At 43.7% G+C, this 15117-nt stretch overlaps 1 protein-coding gene across 1 annotated transcript in view; it reads left to right on the top strand.

Annotated features, from left to right (window-relative positions):
- Positions 1–15117, top strand: part of pcsk2 (proprotein convertase subtilisin/kexin type 2) — an 83944-nt gene that overhangs the window by 20382 nt on the left and 48445 nt on the right. The window contains exons 4-6 of the mRNA XM_055902389.1: positions 425–533; positions 2651–2688; positions 13387–13463. Of these exons, the coding sequence (XP_055758364.1) occupies positions 425–533; positions 2651–2688; positions 13387–13463 (224 nt within the window). The remainder of the gene's footprint in view (positions 1–424; positions 534–2650; positions 2689–13386; positions 13464–15117) is intronic.

Below are 15117 nucleotides of genomic sequence, written 5' to 3' on the forward strand. Positions count from 1 at the left end.
TCCGTTATACTTGTTTACTCACTGACCACTGATCACAGACATATTCACTGCTGCTCCTCCTATGGAGATGAAGTCTTCTCATTAGGCCAGTCAATATTGCCCACACCATCTCATCTCCCTGTGTATGTCAGCTTCCTCCCCCAGTGTTTACCCTAGACTGGCAAGCGTGACTTTCCTTTCCGCCAGGGCCAACGTGCCTTCCTTTGTTCCACTTGTCAGATTAAACGCTCCGCAGTAGGATCCCAGCTAAGTGCCATATCCGTGACATTTACTCCCCCTCCCTCCCTCCCATCCTCCACACCTCATCTCTTCCTCCCCTCTTCCTTACCTCTATCTTCCTCCATGTTGACTAATTATCTAATGGCCGCTCGGCTGGGTGTCCTGCGTCACGGCCTGTCTCCATATTGTTTGTGTGACTGATTAGATCAACACGGGCCAGGCTGATGGGACCCCTGGACTGGACCTCAATGTGGCTGAGGCTTGGGGACTGGGCTACACCGGAAGAGGCATCACCATAGCCATCATGGACGATGGTAGGTACCAGTATAGGCCTTACGGTTGAAGTTGTATCACTATCTATACTTATATATATTTTTTGTTTCACCTTTAGTTAACGAGGTAGGCCAGTTGAGAACAAGTTCTCATTAACAACTGCGACCTGGCCAAGATAAAGCAAAGCAGTGCGGCAAAAACAACAACACAGAGTTACACATGGGATAAACAATCGTACAGTCAATAACACAATAGAAAATCTGTATAGAATGTGTGCAAATGAAGTAAGGAGGTAAGGCAATAAATAGCCCAATAGTGGCAAAGTAATTACAATTTAGCAATTAACACTGGAGTGATGGATGTGTAGGTAGAAATACTGGTGTGCAAAAGAGCAGAAAAACAAAAACAAATATGGGGATGAGGTAGGTAGTTTGATGGGTTATTTACAGATGGACTATGTACAGCTGCAGAGATTGGTAAATTGCTCTGACAGCTGATGCTTAAAGTTAGTGAGGGAGATAAGTCTCCAACTTCAGTGATTTTTGCAACTAGTTCCAGTCATTGGCAGCAGAGAATTGGAAGGAAAGGCGGACAAAGGAGGTGCTGGCTTTGGGGATGACCAGTGAAATATACCTGCTGGAGTGCGTGCTACGGGTGGGTGTTGCTATGGTGACCAGTGAGCTGAGATAAGGCGGAGCTTTACCTAACAGACTTATAGATGACCTGGAGCCAGTGGGTTTGGCGACGAATATGTAGCGAGGACCAGCCAACGAGAGCATACAGGTAGCAGTGGTTGGTAGTATATGGGGCTTTGGTTACAAAACGGATGGCACTGTGATAGACTGCATCCACTTTGTTGAGTAGAGTGTTGGAGGCTATTTTGTAAATGACATCGCCGAAGTCAAGGATCGGTAGGATAGTCAGTTTTACGAGGGTATGTTTGGCAGCATGAGTGAAGGAGGCTTTGTTGCGAAATAGGAAGCCGATTCTAGATTTAATTTTGGATTGGAGATGCTTAATATGAGTCTGGAAGGAGAGTTTACAGTCTAGCCAGACACCTAGGTATTTAAAGTTGTCCACATATTCTAAGTCAGAACCGTCCAGAGTAGTATCTTAATAGAGGTCATCACTGGGATTGTAGTTCTGGGCTGGAGCTAAAGCCTTTATACATTCGGCCTCCACCGAGGTCCAGAGAGCCGCTCTGAAAATGTGTTATATTTCCTCACCGTCAAAATTTGCAATTAACAAAAAGTCAGCTATCCATGTTTTTGTGGGGATTTTTCGATTCTCTCTGACTGTTTAGCTCTCAATCAGGTGACTGTTAGTGAGCTGGTTCGAGTGAAGAGACTGTATAATGTCATTTATACACAGTTTCGATTTGGTTTTAATAATTTAAATGTACAGTAGATTGAGGTCTTCTTTTTGTCATACCACCCGCAGGGGCTGTATGTTTGATACCTCTACTTTATACCCTGCAGCCAGTGGTGTTAAGGAACTAAGTAAAAAAAACTTTAAGTATTACTAAAGTCATTTTTTTCTATCTGTACTTTATTTGACTATTTATATATATTTTTTAACTTTAACTTTTACTCCACTACGTTCCAAAATAAATTCTGTACTTTTTACTCCATAAATTTCCCTGCCAACAAAAAGTACATTTTGCATGCTCAGACAGGACCGCAATATGGTCCAATTCACACACCTATCAATATAACGTGTTGTCATCCCTACTGGCTCTGATCTGGCGGACTCACTAAACACAAATACTGTGTTTGTAAAGTATGATTATTGGGTACTTTTTCCACCACTGCCTGTAGCTATTCAGGACCAGAGTTGGTAGCCATTCATAACAGTTGGTGGCCACTACACAGTATGTGTCAATTATAAATACAGATTTAAATGTATTAGTCATCCACTTATTAATGTGGGTAATTATAGTTCATGACGACAAGGTTAATGGTCTAAATACCTTTTGAATAAATGACATGTACAAGTACCGACCAGCTCCACAATGGAATGTAATAAGCACAACGTAAAATAAGTGACAATTTATTGGTTGACATCTTATTAAGGTCAAAACCTCCCCTCAAGACCTAAATTCCTTTGAGGAAAAACATATAGCATTATCTCACTAATTTATGTTGAAATTATGTTTCAGGGATCGACTATCTACACCCAGATCTTGCATCAAACTACGTAAGTGCTAAATCTTTGTTCTCATTTCACAATCCTCTCCTTTAATTCCCTGTATTGCTGTTTTGACATAAATCAGGCCTTGAAATGGCACTTGTCACAGGTTTGTTGTTGAGTGCCAGTGGCGATGCCAGGGGCAGGTGTATTCCAAGTTTCCTTCATGGTTGGCAAGTCTCCTTGAATCCTTGGAGGACGGGGAGACAGGCATCCGGCCAGCCAAGCTGTTTAATGTTAATGCGTACAGCACTGTGGCAGGTGGGATGGCAGGCCGATCTGTCACTGGTACAGATAATGCCAGGGTAGCTAGCACCGCATATTGTGATATTCCAACTCCAGAATACTGATAATAACACCTCAAAAGACTGCCAGTGTTGCTGGCCAGAAACAAGGAAAAGACTAAGGAGTTAAAGTAAGGAACTCACATTACAAAATATATTATTTAACTATTAACACTACAGTACTAGTGAACATCTACGGACTATGTACTCAATAAGCTCAGTGTTCAGTGTTAAACAGAAATGGCCAACTGCTGAAATTCTGAAATGGCTGTTGTTTTGACTGATAGTGAGAGTTGTGAATGTTATCGGATCTGACAGAAGCGTTTACAGCAGGGTGCCCAATACTGATACAGGATACCAGTCATGTCTTTTGTAACACAGCACCATCCAGTAATAAGTTCTTTCATAGAGACACAGTAATGAACAGTACTGAAAGGCTATGCTGCATCTCTGCTGTGGGATGCAATTAGACACACACAAACACATACACACAGTGCTTTTCCGCCATCCCTTCATCTCTGCTTCTCCTCTCTTCTCTTTCCTCTCATCTTGGAAAGATTTCAGAGCTTCAGAGAAGGTGAAAGATGAGACAGCAGAAGAGGGAGAGAGTGAGAGCGAGGGAGAGAGAGAAATTATTAAATGTAAACTATTTCCTTTCAATCGGAGGATATTAGAAAAAGGGGAATTATTTTAAGATAGGCAAGGAAACTTGATACTGTGTGCAGTTCTGTTCAGCTTTTTGACATAAGCTCTGTGGCTCCTGTGTGATGCCTGTGTGTGTGTGTGTGTGTATGTTTCTTGCCTGTTAACGGGGATGAGTCTTACCCCAAAAATAGCCTGTCGTGAGCGTGGCAGTCAGGATGATGCAGGACATGCATGCTCTACTGGGCTGATGGATCACGCTGTGTAACGATCTAAAACTGACTTAGTGCTATACACTTCCTGTGTGTGTGTGTGTGTGTGTGTGTGTGTGTGTGTGTGTGTGTGTGTGTGTGTGTGTGTGTGTGTGTGTGTGTGTGTGTGTGTGTGTGTGTGTGTGTGTGTGTGTGTGTGTGTGTGTGTGTGTGTGTGTGTGTGTGTGTGTGCGTGCGTGCGTGCGTGTGTGTGTATATATGTGTGTGTGTGTGTGCGCGTGTGGGTGTGTGTAGGAGGCTGATAAACTCATTTAGTGCATCTTCACTCTCTTCCAGGGCCGAAGCTGTTGTTGGTTTATGTATTCCTATTTTCCAGAAGACTCCAAACACTGCAATCAGCCACTATTGATTGGTCTGCATTAGTATGTGCAAGAGCGCACGATTATACAGTGCATTTGGAAAGTATTCAGACCACTTCCGTTTTTCCACATTTTGTTATGTTACAGCCTTATCCTAAAATGTATAAAATATTTTTTTACCCCTCATCAATCTACACACTGCCCCATAATGACGAAGCAAAAACATTTATTTGAAACATTTTTGCACATTTATCAAAATTTTAAACATAAATAAGAAATAAAAGGTTATTTAGACCCTTTGCTAAGATATTTGAAATTGAGCTCAGGTACATCCTGTTTCCATTTATCATCCTTGAGATGTTTCTACAACTTGATTGGAGTCCACCTGTGGGAAATTCAATTGATTGGACATGATTTGGAAAGGCACACCTGTCTATATAAGGTCCCACAGTTGACAGTGTGTCAGAGCAAAAACCAAACCATGAGGTAGAAGGAATTGTCCATAGAGCTCCGAGACAGGATTGTGTCGAGGCACAGATCTGGGGAAAAAATATGGCAGCATTGAAGGTCCCCAAGAACATAGTTTCCACCATCATTCTTAAATGGAAGAAGTTTGGAACCACCAAGACTCTTCCTAGAGCTGGCCACCCGGCCAAACTGAGCAATCGGGGGAGAAGGTCCTTGGTCAGGGAGGTGACCAAGAACCCGATGGTCACTCTGTCAGAGCTCCAGAGTTCCTCTGTGGACTTTCCAGAAGGACAACCATCTCTGCAGTACTCTGCCAATCAGGCCTTTGTCCAGATGGAAGCCACTCCTCAGTAAAAGGCACATGACAGCTCACTTGGAGTTTGCCAAAAGGCACCTAAAGGACTCTCAGACCAGGAGAAACAAGGTTTTCTGGTCTGATGAAACCAAGATTGAACTCTTTGGCCTGAATGCCAAGCTTCACGTCTGGAGGAAACCTGGCACCATCCCTACATTGAAGCATGTGGTGACAGCATCATGCTGTGGGGATGTTTTTCAGTGACAGGGACTGGGAGACCAGTCAGGATCGAGGTAAAGATGAATGAAGCAAAGTACAGAGAGATCCTTAATGAAAACCTGCTCCAGAGCGCTCAGGACCTCAGACTGGGGCAAAGGTTCACCTTCCAACAGGACAACAACCCTAAGCACACAGCCAAAACAACCTAGGAGTGGCTTTGGGACAAGTCTTTGAATGTCCTTGAGTGGCCAAGCCAGAGCCCGGACTTGAACCCGATCGGACATCTCTGGAGAAACCTGAAAATAGCTGTGCAGCAACGCTTCCCATCCAACCTGACAGAGCTTGAGAGGATCTGCAGAGAACAATGGGAGAAACTCCCCAAATACAGGTGTTCCAAGCTTATAGCGTCATTCCCAAGAAGACTCTAGGTTTTAATCGCTGCCAAAGGTGCTTCAACAAAGTACTGAGTAAAGGGTCTGAATGCTTATGTAAATGTGATATTTCAGTTTTTAATTTTTAATACATTTGCAAGCATTTCTAAAAACCTGATTTTGCTTTGTCATTATGGGATGTGTGTAGATTGATGAGGAATGAGGAAACATTTTTAAGCCGTTTTTGAATTAAGGCTGTAACGTAACAAAATGTGGAAAAAGTAACGTGGTCTGAATACTTTCCGAATGCAATGTATGTACAAGTGTGTGTATGTGCGCGTGTGTGTATGGACTCTTCTACAGTGCCATAGTCATCATTATAATATGATGCCATTATCAAAGGGCAGCAGGTGTCAGGTAAAGCCGGGACAATTTTGTTTAGCGCCTCTTATGCATCGTTCAGACAGACATCCTACTCTTGATAATGTAACTAACTTAAAGCAGTTATCAATGTTATCATCTGAAGGACTTTTGACAACGTGATTTTTCTCCTATCTGGTCTTTGGGAAGTCTCTAGCAAGCTGGAGGTTTGTCAGTGCCCCTATCTGCACTGGGATGTTGCATTGGGATGTTGTTACTGCGTTATTATTGGATGTTGTGTCTTTATATTGTTCAAGGATTACTTTCTTTCCTCCAAGGGAAATTACCATGCCAACGCCCCGTGATGTTACATAATCACAAGGGTTCATCTCGTACAGTGTGTGTTTTAGTGTGCGTGTGCCTGTATTTTAGTAGGTTGTTAAGGGATTCTGAGTCTCTTTTATTGGCAAGTACTGCATGACGAAGATGGCGGGGTAAAGATACTCATGACGTCTGAGTTTAATAAGGAACCAGAGAGAACTCTTTTTATTCACACTTAGAATATCAATTAGTAGGCTATTGATGTATATTAATCTACAACAAATTTCACAGTATGTGTTTCCAAACTGGTATATAAGGACACTCGATATTCAAAAGCTTTGGGCCAAGCTTTGGAATATTTATACTTTTTTAATATCAAACGACCTTCCTTTGTTCATAATGAGAATATCATAAGTGGTACTCTGAGAGAGGCATGAGAGCATTTCTAGTGCATAGTTAATTTGAGGATGTGGTAATATTCAATACAGCAGGGGATTGAAAATCTAAGCAGGGCTTTGACCTTATATAATATAAGGGTCCTATTGCAGCGAACATTGGCCAGTGTACTAACACAAGGTAATCTCTCGTTAAAACATCAATACGTGAAAAAATCACCCACACAGCTGATCTCAGTTGCACTACTTTTTGGTGTTGCCTATTCTTATTATATTTTCTAGTTTCCAATTTATGTAATCCATCAATTACATCTTGTCTTTAAAAAGAAAGTTGTTGTTGAATAGTATGGTCATTACTTATCAAGCTCGGGGGAAAAAATCCCGGACTGTTCATATTTGAAATGTGTATTAAATCAAGTCAATCATGATGAGTTAGGTCTATATCATCTATTTTATTCAAAGAAAAGGCTGTCTAATAAAGTTATTTCAAACAGCACACATATTATTTTGTCAGTTAAGGTGAAACATTTTAATGAAATATAGGCCTACTCCTTCTATATTCTTATACTTGAATAAGTGTACTTTTTTTACAGTTTAAAATACTCCTGATAGGTTGATATTTCATTGTGGGCGGGAGTAGAGAACCTAGACGCAGCTGTCTAGTATCATAATCACTTGACACGGTAACAGCGAGAGATCAACTGATCTCCTTGTTTATTATTGTGGGTGGTTGCAATCAAGTTTGAACACACATGTCATCTCCCATATGTAGAGTTTTAAGAAATCCAGCGGAAGCCTGCACGAGCACATTAAGTTCTGCCTGTCCTAAGTTGGACTTTTTGTGAGTGGTTTGAATACAACCATCAAGTATTTGTATTATGTTGAATGATCTGTACATTTTGTGCTGACGTATACTCAAAAGGAACACCTATGTGAGAATGATGTTCATTGACCTACATCTCAGCGTTCAACACCATAGTGCCCACAAAGCTCATCACTAAGCTAAGGACTCTGGGACTAAACACCTCCCTCTGCAACTGGACCCTGGACTTCCTGGCAGGCCGCCCCCAGGTGGTAAGAGTAGGCAACAACACTTCTGTCACACTGATCCTTAACACTTAACACGCCCCTCAGGGGTGTGTACTTAGTCCCCTCCTGTACTCCCTGTTCACCCATGACTGCGTGGCCAAACACGACTCCAACACCACCATTAAGTTTGCTGACGACATAACAGTGGTAGGCCGGATCACCGACAACGATGAGACGGCCTATAGGGAGGAGTTCAGAGAAATGGCAGTGTGGTGCCAGGACAACAACCTCTCCCTCAATGTGAGCAAGACAAAGGAGCTGATCGTGGACAACAGGAAAAGACGGGCCAAACAGGCCCCCATTAACATTGACTGGGCAGGTCGAGAGTTTCAAGTTCCATGGTGTCCACATCACCAATGAACTATCGTGATCCAAACATACCAAGACAATCGTGAAGAGGGCACGACAAAACCTTTCCCCCCTAAGGAGACTGAAAAGATTTGGCATGGGTCCCAGATCCTAAAAAGGTTCTACAGCTGCACCATCGAGAGCATCCTGACCGGTTACATCACCGCCTGGTATGGCAACTGCTCGGCATCTGACCGTAAGGTGCTACAGAGGGTAGTGTGAATGGCCCTGTACATCACTGAGGCCAAGCTTCCTGCCATCCAGGACCTGTATAATAGGCGGTGTCAGAGGAAAGCCCATAAAATTGACAGAGACTCCAGTCACTGTTTCTCTGCTCCAGACTGTTCCAGACTGTTTTCTCTGCTACTGCACGGCAATCGGTACCGGAGCACCAAGTCTAGGACCAAAAGGCTCCTCAACAGCTTCTACACCCAAGCCATAAGACTGCTGAACAATTAATAAAATCGCCACCGGACGATTTACATTGACCCCCCCCCCCCCCCTCCCTTTTGTACACTGCTGCTACTCGCTGTTTATTATCTATGCATAGTCACTTCACCCCTACCTACATGTACAAATTACATCAACTAACCTGTACCCCCGCACACTGATGCTGTACCGGTCTTATTGTGTTACTTTTTATTATTATTTTTTACTTTAGTCTACTTGGTAAATATTTTCTTAACTCTTCTTGAACTGCACTGTTGGTTAGTTGCTTGTAAGTAAGCATTTCACGGTAAGGTCTACACTTGTTGTTTTCGGCGCATGTGACAAATAAAGTTTGATTTGATTTAACACCAGTTACTTTTTGTTCTAACACCAACCTTCAGCCTCAACCCTCTCTGTATACAGAGCAGTGGAGGCTGATGGTGTCACGCCCTGACCATAGAGAGCTGTTTATTCTCTATGTTGGTTAGGTCGGGGTGTGATTAAGGGTGGGTTATCTAAGGGAATTGTATGTCTATGTTGGCCTGGTGTGGTTCCCAATCAGAGGCAGCTGTTTATCGTTGTCTCTGATTGGGGATCATATTTAGGTAGCCATTTCCCCATTGTGCTTTGTGGGATCTTGTCTATGTATAGTTGCCTGTGAGCATTAGATTTAGCTTCACGGTTCGTTTGTTTGCTTTATTGTTTTGTTCTTTGAGTTTTCTCTTCCTAATAAAAGGGATGGAAACATATTACGCTGCATCTTGGTCCAATCATTATGACGATCGTGACAGATGGAAGGAAGCTGTAGGAGGACAGGCTCATTGTAATGGCTGGGATGGAATAAATGGAACGGTCTCAAACACATCAAACATATGCAAACCAAACGTTTCCATTTATTCCATTCCAGCTATTACAAGGAGACCTTCCTCATATAGCGCCTCCCTCCAGCCTCCACTGATACAGAGGTATCAACATTTCCAGACAATCTTACACACACTACAGCCACGGTGCTGGAAGTCATTCTCTTCACCTTGTTACCACCTTGTTACCTGCTCCACTCGGCTGATACAGCAGAGCAGCAGGGTGCAGTGTTTTGGCACCTCTTTGTCCCTCACTGAGTCATCCCTATATCCTCGCTGGGAAATGTCAGCTGGTATCTTGCTAAGGTCCGATCTGGCCAGTCCACCCAGTAAATGATCTGATGGATTCAGCTCTATACCTCTAATGATCAACACCACACTTTCACCGCCATCTCCCTCGTGTCTCTGGTGGGGGAAATGAGGGGGAATGGTGATTAGAACGACAGGGGATTTTGAATGTGACTGAGCTGAAGGAGAGAGGAAGATGAGAGAGACAGGAGTGGAGAGTTAGAGAGAGAGAGACTGTCTAACATAAAAACAGGGGAAACACAGTGACAACCCACTGGGCACAGACATCATTTCAACATTTAGTTTTGATTTGGTTGAGTTGTCACCTAATGTGAATTCAATGGGAAATCAACAAAATCTGTCACCATGTCATTGGATTTAGGTTAAAAGTTGGATGAAAAAAAAAAAGACACTCCCTAACATTGATGACTCAGTTTTCCATGTTGATTCAACATCATCAATCTCTCCTTGTCCCAGTCTGTAATCCCAACATGTTTCAAGCTGACCACCATTGTCCCTGTTCCCAAGAACTCCAAGGTAAGGTAACCTGCCTAAATTACTATAGCCCTGTAGCACACACATCTGTAATTAAGAAGTGCTTTAAAAGGCTGGTCAAGAAACACATCAACACCATCCTCCTAGACACCCTGGACTCCAATTTGCCTACCGTCCCCACAGATCCACAGATGACACCATCTCAATTGCACATCACACTGCCCACTCCCTCCTGGACAAGAGTGGAAATAACTATGTGAGAATGCTGTTCATAGACTACAGCTCAGCGTTCAACACCATAGTCCCCTCAGCTGGGGACCCTGGGACTGAACACCTCTCTCTGCAACTAACTGGATCCTGGACTTCCTGACGGGCGGGTCCCAGGTGGTGACGGTAGGCCACTTTCAGGGGTGCGGTGGGGCCTTTCGATCTGTCGAGTTAAGTGGGGCCTTTCGAGCTGTTTTGGTTCCTGACTCAAAGGGAATAATACTCTGCCATCTCCCTCAGAACATTAAAACGTATTGTATCCTTCACCAGCTCATATCTGTGTGAAGCTCGAATTAGCATTGCTCTTGTCTGCATTAAAACCAAATATCAAACCAGGTTGAACGTGACAGCAGAGATGAGATGCACACTGTTGATCACAGCCCCTGACTTCGAGAAGCTCTGACGTGACATGCATCAAGCATACCCATCTCATTAGTGGTGGTGAGATAATGATGCTTTCAAGACAACTGGAAACTCTAGGTCAAATCATGACATCAGTGATCTTCAGCTCGGAAAGTCTGCGCTTTAGAAAGAGGCCAGAGTTCCCGACTTGAAGTTGGATGACTGTTCAAATCGATTTTTCCCAGTCGGAGTTAGTTTTTTCCCCAAGTTCCAGTTGTCTTGAACGCACTGAAGTCGGAAGTCAGAGATTTACGAGTTCCCAGTTTCCAGTTGTTTTGAACGCAACAGAGACATTATGTCAGACACATTTGCAAATGACTGTCATAGCCCCACATTAAAAAAGTAAACATTGGTTGTTAATTACATAATGGTTTTCACATGGTTGGTGGAGCTAGAATTTTCACATATCAAAATGGGGTCGTGGACTAAAAAAGTTTGGGAACCCCTTGCCTACAGGGTGGAGGTCAGAGACCTGGCAAAGTGGAGCCAGGACAACAACCTCTCCCTTAACGTCAGTAAGACCAAGGAGCTGATCGTGGACTACAGGAGAAAGAGGGGAGAGCTCGCCCCCATACACATCGATGGGGCTGTAGTGGAACGGGTCAAGAGCTTCAAGTTCCTTGGCGTCCACATCACTACAGCCTTAACATGGTCCAGACACACCCGCACAGTTGTAAAGAGCAGCACCCCTTCCCACTCAGGAGGCTGAAATTGGCCCTCGGATCCTCAGAAGGTTCTACAGCTGCACCACCATGAGAATCTTGACTGGATGCATCACTGATTGGTATAGCAAATGCACTGCCCTTGACCGCAAAGCGTTACCCAGGACGTCACTGGGGCTGAGCTCCCTGCCATCCAGGACCTCTATCAGGCGGTGTCAGAGGAAGGCCCGAATAATTGCCGAAGACTTCAGCCACTAAAGCCTAGACAGTTAAATTTGCTACCGTCCGCCAAAGCATCAGATCTCAGACTAACAGGCTCCGAAACAGCTTCTACCCCAAGCCATACGATTGCTAAATAGTTAATGAAATGGTTACACGGACTATCTGCATTGACAATATCTTGCACAGACTCTATGCACACCTACAAGACTATACAGTACTGTATATACTGTACACACTCACACACACTACACTGACACAAAACCTATACACATTCACATATACTACATACTGTACATACGCATACGCATACGCACACACACACACACATAACACACACGAATACCGACACAACACACACACATCTCCACACAATTGTACACTGATCATATGCTGCTGCTACTCTGTTCTTTCTTCTTACTCTTATTATCTATCCTGATGCCTAGTCACTTTACCGTGACTTTATGTACATATCTACCTCAAATACCTCGTACCCCAGCACATTGATCTGGTACTGGTACTCCCTGTGTTACTATTTTAATATTTGTTGGGAAGGGCAAGCATTTCATGGTAAAGTCGACACCAGTTGTATTCGGGGCACGTAACACATTTGTCTTTGTGATTTTGATCAGATTACATTTTCTGTTGAAGAAAATGACGTGAAAACAACATTGATTCAACCAGTTTTTGCCCAGTGGGAAGAGACTTGAAGGTGACTAGTTGATTGTTTTTGGGTTGAGAAGAGTGGAAAAATAGGAAGAGGAAAATGAAAAACAGAGTGGCTTTCAGACAACAAAGTTTGAGAGAGACATCCTTTCAAGATGGCTTCTGAAATGACAATCTTAAAGGGAAGCAAGTGGTGCAGAAAAGAGGGAGGGGTGTAAAGAGAGTGAGAGAGAGAGAATAAATCATGGATAGAGATTCCTGTAATGGTTGGTGGATTTGTAGATTTGTTTGTGTGTGCGTGCCTATGTGAGTGAGTGTGGCTGCAGGGCAGGCCATTTGCTGATTATGCAGCATGGATTGATGACTCTCCGACAGATGTGCTTCTAATGCATCTGTTTTCTCCTGCTTTTCCGCTGTTAATTCCGCTCCTATTACTTTTGGCCACGTGGAATTAAATGGCGGGAATAATTGGTGTGTCAGTGTCTCAGCAGCTGTTCCCTGCTGTGACCATGCATTACCATCATATTAGTACTGTGTGTGTGTGTGTTTGTGCGAGTGCGCGTTTTTGATATTTTCTTCATATTAATCTGTTCCACGTGACATGCTTCCATCAGACTGAAAGGTCTTCATTATAGCATGTTTTTGCATGAGGACATTCTACAAGAAAATTCTCGAAGCAATCAACCTTTAATTATTCAGGCAGGTTAAGAACAATTGGACTCAGTGTTGTCCAGAAAAGTGTTTTACTCACATATGTTGCGTAACTGAGAGGAAAATGAATAGAAGAATCTGAAATGTCACAACACAGTGAACCACACCCAATATACAGAGGCAGCAACAACAAGAACATCAGTTGAGTCGTTCGTAAAGCGACACATCCCAGCAGTCTAGGTTGGGTCTGGACAAGACATGACTAGATTTGAGAAGGTCACTGCACCTCTATTGGATGCTCTGTAGTTTTGTGTTACCGTTACCTTCTTGTTTCTCTCACTCTCTCTTCTTCCTGTTGTGTCTTGTAGCCTGTCTGATTAAACTATTTGTGTTCGGTCTTTTCAGAACGCCGAGGCCAGCTATGACTTCAGCAGCAATGACCCGTACCCATACCCCCGCTACACTGACGACTGGTTTAACAGGTAAAAACCAGCTGGCCAGCCCCTCGCCCCTCTAAAGTAATCTGCCCCATAAGAATTCATCACACAGTTATAGTTGTATTACTGTTTTTCCATTTGTGTGTGTGTGTTTGTGTGTGTGTGTGCGCGCTACCTGTTAGTGTATTAAATTATATGTGTGTGAATGTGTATACTTGTGTGGGTATGTGTGTGCTACCTGTCAGTGTATTCAATTGTGTGTGTGTGTGTGTGTGTGTGTGTGTGTGTGTGTGTGTGTGTGTGTGTGTGTGTGTGTGTGTGTGTGTATACGTGTGGGAATGCATGAATCTGTGTTTGCAGAGGAGTGAGGCAGAGGAGTGAGTTTGAGCTTAGTGTCTGATAAACTCTGTTCTCCTTGGCTTGGCTATGGTATAGCAAGTCCTCTTGTCTGTATTGATCTTGTGCTTCCCTTAACCAGCACAAAAACACCCTGTGGCTTACTGCACTAGCATCGAATAGTCCCCGCGATATGCAACTTTTCCGGGAAGTCAGGAACCAATACACACAGTCAGTTAGGAAAGCAAGGCTAGCTTTTTCAAACAGAAATTTGCATCCTGCAGCACTAATTCCAAAAGGTTTTGGAACACTGTAAAGTCCATGGAGAATAAGAGTACCTCCTCCCAGCTGCCCACTGCACTGAGACTAGCAAACAGTGTCACCACTGATAAATCCATGATAATCGAGAATTTCAATAAGCATTTCTCTACGGCTGGCCATGCTTTCCACCTGGTTACCCCAACCCCGGCAAACAGCTCTGCACCCCCCCGCAACAACTGGCCCAAGCCCCCCCAGCTTCTCCTTCACCCAAATCCAGACATCTGATGTTCTGAAAGAGCTGCAAAATCCGGATCCCTACAAATCAGCTGGACTAGACAATATGGACCCTCTCTTTCTAAAATTATCTGCTGCCATTGTTGCAACCCCGATTACTAGTCTGTTCAACCTCTTTTTTGTATCGTCTGAGATTCCTAAAGATTGGAAAGCGGCCGCGGTCATCCCCCTCTACAAAGGGGGAGACACTCTAGACCCAAACTGTTACAGACTTATATCTATCCTGTCCTGCCTTTCTAAAGTCTTTTAAAACCAAGTTAATAAACAAACCACCAACCATTTCGAATTCCACTGTACCTTCTCCGCTATGCAATCTGGTTTCCTAACTGGTCACAGGTGCACCTCAGCCACACTCAAGGTACTAAACGATATCATAACCGCCATCGATAAAAGACAGTACTGTGCAGCCGTCTTTATCGACCTGGCCAAGGCTTTCGACTCTGTCAATCACCGTATTCTTATCGGCAGACTCAACAGCCTTGGTTTCTCCAATGACTGCCTCGCCTGGTTCACTAACTACTTCTCAGATAGAGTTCAGTGTGTCAAATCGGAGGGCCTGTTGTCCGGACCTCTGGCAGTCTCTATGGGGGTGCCACAGGGTTCAATTCTCGGGCTGACTCTTTTCTCTGTATATATCAATGATGTTTCTCTTGCTGCGGGGTGATTCTTTGATCCACCTCTACGCAGACGACGCCATTCTGTATACATCTGGCCCGTTTTTGTACACTGTGTTAACAAACCTCCAAACGAGCTTCAGCGCCCTACAACACTCCTTCCGTGGCCTCCAACTGCTCTTAAATGCTAGTAA

Source organism: Salvelinus fontinalis, chromosome 37 (assembly GCF_029448725.1).
Source record: "Salvelinus fontinalis isolate EN_2023a chromosome 37, ASM2944872v1, whole genome shotgun sequence".
Lineage (NCBI taxonomy): Eukaryota > Metazoa > Chordata > Actinopteri > Salmoniformes > Salmonidae > Salvelinus > Salvelinus fontinalis.